We start from the raw sequence: 4316 nt of genomic DNA, 5'->3' as shown, positions 1-4316 counted from the left end.
CCCCACTTAAGGAGGGGAGATGTTGGGGGGGGGGGGGGGGGGCAGAAATCCAACAAATGTTAAGTTTCCAACAAGCCTGAGGAACATTGCCTTGGAAGTGCTGCAGCCAACCCTCAGGAGTGGGTACGAAAAAAGCTCCTGCCAATTTGCAGATCATCTCCCTAATCTCTCTTTCAGCTAAATCATCATCTCTTCCTCCAGACAGCCTTTCAGAAAATCTCACCCTACTGTAAAGTTAGTTTTTTAGAGGTAAGAACAATGTGCAAGGAGTGGCCAAGTAGTACTTTCCTTTGAATACCAATCCCGTGTTTCCAAAAACGGCTGGTTTGCACACACGTATCCTCATTTCCAAAGAAATGTCCCTGCGCTGGCCATCAGGAAAGATTTCTCACAATACTGGCCAAAACAAGAGAAACATCCAGGCACAGCCATCTACACACTACCTTTTCCTTAGCTGCAATTTCTATGCTTTCTGCACCAAATAGGCTGAATTAATTCCTACAAAAGCTGTATTAGCCCATGGAGTCTTCTACCCACCATTCTCCTCCTCTTTCTTTTTTCCTTCTTTTCCTTTTTTTTCCTTTTTCTTTTTAAAACTTCCTGAGCTCCACAGATCTGTGCTGCCACACTACGACCTTAGTAACTAACATCACATCCACATGATGGCAATATAGAATTATTTAGTGTGAGAGACAAAAACACATCAATAACCAACAGAGGACATTAGAGCGAATTAGATTCAAATTAAAGTAAGGCTTAGTAAAAGCAATTAACCCATAGAGTCACAATGCAATGTAGTGGCAAAGACCTATATGGCACCTCCCAATGTCTTCAAATCAAGACTGTAAGACTTCCTGCAAGATACACTTTTGTTAAATACAAGCTATGAAATATATACAGAAATCAGGGGTAACACAGAAATTTTAGGAGAAAAACCATAGACGATATTTAACTAGATGATCCCAAACTGGTAATCCAAGACTGGGCTGGGCTGGCATGAAAACACTCAACACCACACCACCTTCTGCTGCCTTTCACTGGCTGTGAGGAGGGGGAGGAACATTTCTTCTTCTCTTTAAAAAAGTTGCTGCACACCTCCACATTTATCATTTATTTTATTTAGTGGAGATAAATCAATTTACTATTTCACTGAGCTTTTTTGCTCCCCTACAGAAAGACACACAGCTCCTCTTTTTCCAGCTTCAACTATCTTTAGGCATCTGTCATGGTTACTGCTCACAGGTGACAAAACCCCCGGTTCTATTGGATTCACCTTTTCCCACACAGAACAAAGTCCCACTAGCAAAAACCTGTAAGACACATCAGCACTCACTCTGCTGCAGGTTACAGAAACAAAGCCACAGAGATGTTGTAGAAAGCTCTATGTGGGGATATTTAAAAAAAAAAAACAACAAACAAAACCGGTGGTTCTTCCATGCTAGCTCAGTAAAAATATCAGATCTACTGTGCTTCACACCATACAAAAAATAAAAAGTCAAAATCTCAGCCACAAAGAGGTCCTTTGTTTTTATTCAGAAAGCTAATTCTGTAAGCAGACAGGCAAGAAACAATCAAAGGTACTGGAAACAACAGTGAACATGTTTGCCTAGAACAGCGGCTTGCCACGCAGTCCTGATATTTCTAGCTCTCTGCTAGTAGTAATAGATGTTTTGAAATTAGTTCAGGGATAAAAGATACAGAGACTGCCAATCTGTTTCATAAAGCTTCTTCCCATTTCCTTTCCTTGACATTTCCCAATGAGAAAAAGAGCTGTCAAGGTACTGACTGAGCAGGTTCCCACAACGTAATTAACATATAGTATTTTCCAGTTTCAAGTTACGACTGAGTAAGAATAGAATTATTATACAGCATGTAACTTGTTTTTTCAAAGTTTTAGGAAGATGTAAAAAGAGCAGGCAGACAGCTAGAAAGTACCACCTTCCCAAAGGATTGCATTTATAGCAGTAAAATTACCTTTGCAAATTGAACTACTTCTAGAATGATTTCTGACTGCATCTACAAGTCCCAAATTCTTGAATTTTTCCAAACTGAGCATGCCACGTGGGTAACCTTATCCCCTAGCTTCTGAACTTCAAAGAGAAAAGGTACTTTCCATACAGGCAAAGACAGAGAGCGCCCACTCTCTTGAAATTTCCATTTTCTGTGACCACCTCTATAACACACAGCACAAGAAGAGTACCACGGGTCACAGGAAAAAAATCATTCCTCTGTATAATCTTTATTCTCGGCCACTGTAAGAACTGAGTCATTACCAAAGGATACACTGACACACTCAACGCTGTCATGCACAGGTCAAAAGTAACGGTGGAAAAACCTTGAAACTTTTACAAGTTTAAACTCCTGGCTGCCAGCACAAGCAACATACACTACTAGAGAAAATAAAATAAACAGGTAAGTTAAGGAACAATTCAACACCATACTTGTCCACACTGCCCTCCTAGAAGGGACTAGCCAATACGGGGGAAAATCCTCAAAGAACAGTGGCACATTGGGACTTCCAAAGGAACAATTCACATGGACAAATTAACTGCAGCTACAGCCTTTATTTTAAGATGAAAATCCTATAGGGGTGCCAGACTGCATGCTGGCCGCACACCCCCACAACAGGAAAAAGGTGCAACGAGGTGAGATTATAGAATAAAAACAGCAATAGGTGTTTTTAAGGCATCACAAAATACCTGGCAAGAGCCACCTTAACTAGATAGTAAGAAAATGTCAGTTTTACCCATTTTCCATTTATAAGATGGCACTACTCTGCAGACCTCAGCAGGATCCAGTTATCCAGTCGCTCACTCAGCCTACATGTGGCAACGCTAAGGTGCTCTCCAGGAAAGGTCCTCTTGCCCTCAAGGTGACAGTGTCCCTCGGCTACACTCACGTCTGTAAGGCTTCTGCAGAGACCACCCTGCAATCCAGCAGCATCTAAGTGTTTCTTTGCAGTTTGCACAGACAGAAATATCACCTAGAATCAGCAGCTTCATCAAGATCAACACCCTCCACTCCGCTACTGCCCAGATTGGCAGAGTGAGAGCCAAGTGCCCTCCCCCTCCTACTCTTTAATGTCAAACTCGAGCCAAATCATATCACCCTCAGCTCATATTCCAAACAAGGGACTTTAATGTCAGCTTGGTTTCCTTAATCAAAAAGGATGTGCATTTAACATGCACAGAAAAACTATGGATGTACGCACATGTGCGCTGAAGCAGATTTCTGGAACAACCCCAGCAAAGATGGGATTTAGAAGCACTTTTCTAGAAACGCGTCCCTTCCTGCAAGGACTGAATTTAACAAAAACTGATTTGCGCCATTGGCCTAACACAGACAGTCACAATTTTCTGCACTGATTTTCTGGACCGAACATGCCACAAAACCATACCAAATACCTCACCAGCAGAACTTAAGCATAACAACTTTAGCCTTCTAGCAGAATTACAGGAAACAACACGGAGAGAGAAGACCTCTTCCGAGACTGAGGGAGGGGGAAGAAGTAGGTGGAGCTCACCTAAAGAACACTGATAACCAGAGTCAAGCATGAAAGCTTGCCCACAGTCGGTGGGCTCCCCGAGTGCCAGCACCCACCTCCAAAGCGCTCACCTCGCGAGACCAGCCCTCCCGGTTAGCTGTAAGGCACTCCTCGCTAATGACCGGGACTGAGAAAGGACATGCTGCTGCCAGAAGTCAGTCCCGAATCACTGTTAAATTGCCAGGAAGCAATAACTGATAGTGCCACAGTATCAGGAAGAACATCTGGAGACACAGTCTACGGCTCCTCAGTTTTAGCACCGGCGCCTGACGCAGTCGCAACGTAAATTGCCGATAACGCGCGGTAACTTTTCATTTCTGCTCCCGGAGCCCCCAGCCCGAGAACCCATTTCCTCAGCGACTCCGCGGAGCCGCACTGCCTGCGCCGACAAGCCGCGCATCTCGCCACAGGCGACGGAGGAATTAAAGGCCGCTGCCGCCGGCGGAACGCCCGCAAGAGTGAGGAGCAAGCGGGGCGAGCCGAGGGGAACCGGGAACCGCAGCTCGGTGCGGAGGCCTGCTCGCCACAGCGGGACCGCGGGGCCGGGCGGGAAGGGGCCCCGTCCGGGCCTCGGCGTGAGGGGGGCGGCTCTCACCAGAAGAAGGTGTTGGTACCGTCGTCGTAGACCTCGGACTCGGTGCTGCGGCGCAGGCCGGAGCCGTCCATCTCGGCGCCGGGCGGCGGCGGCGGGGTCCGCTCTACCGCCGCGGCGGAGGTTCCGCCGTTGGGCTGCGGGGGCTGCTCCTCCAGGGCGGCCTTGCCCAGGGCCCCG

General features: G+C 46.3%; 1 protein-coding gene across 1 annotated transcript in view; it reads right to left on the bottom strand.

Annotated features, from left to right (window-relative positions):
- The window catches only part of PTDSS2 (phosphatidylserine synthase 2), a 43945-nt gene that overhangs the window by 38446 nt on the left and 1183 nt on the right, over positions 1-4316 (bottom strand). The window contains exon 2 of the mRNA XM_010568074.1: positions 4140-4300. Within this exon, the coding sequence (XP_010566376.1) occupies positions 4140-4300 (161 nt within the window). The remainder of the gene's footprint in view (positions 1-4139; positions 4301-4316) is intronic.

This window comes from Haliaeetus leucocephalus, unplaced genomic scaffold, assembly GCF_000737465.1.
Source record: "Haliaeetus leucocephalus isolate CR32 unplaced genomic scaffold, Haliaeetus_leucocephalus-4.0 Scaffold236, whole genome shotgun sequence".
Lineage (NCBI taxonomy): Eukaryota > Metazoa > Chordata > Aves > Accipitriformes > Accipitridae > Haliaeetus > Haliaeetus leucocephalus.
Note: the sequence above shows the minus strand (reverse complement) of the source record. Positions and strands in the feature narration are given on the sequence as shown.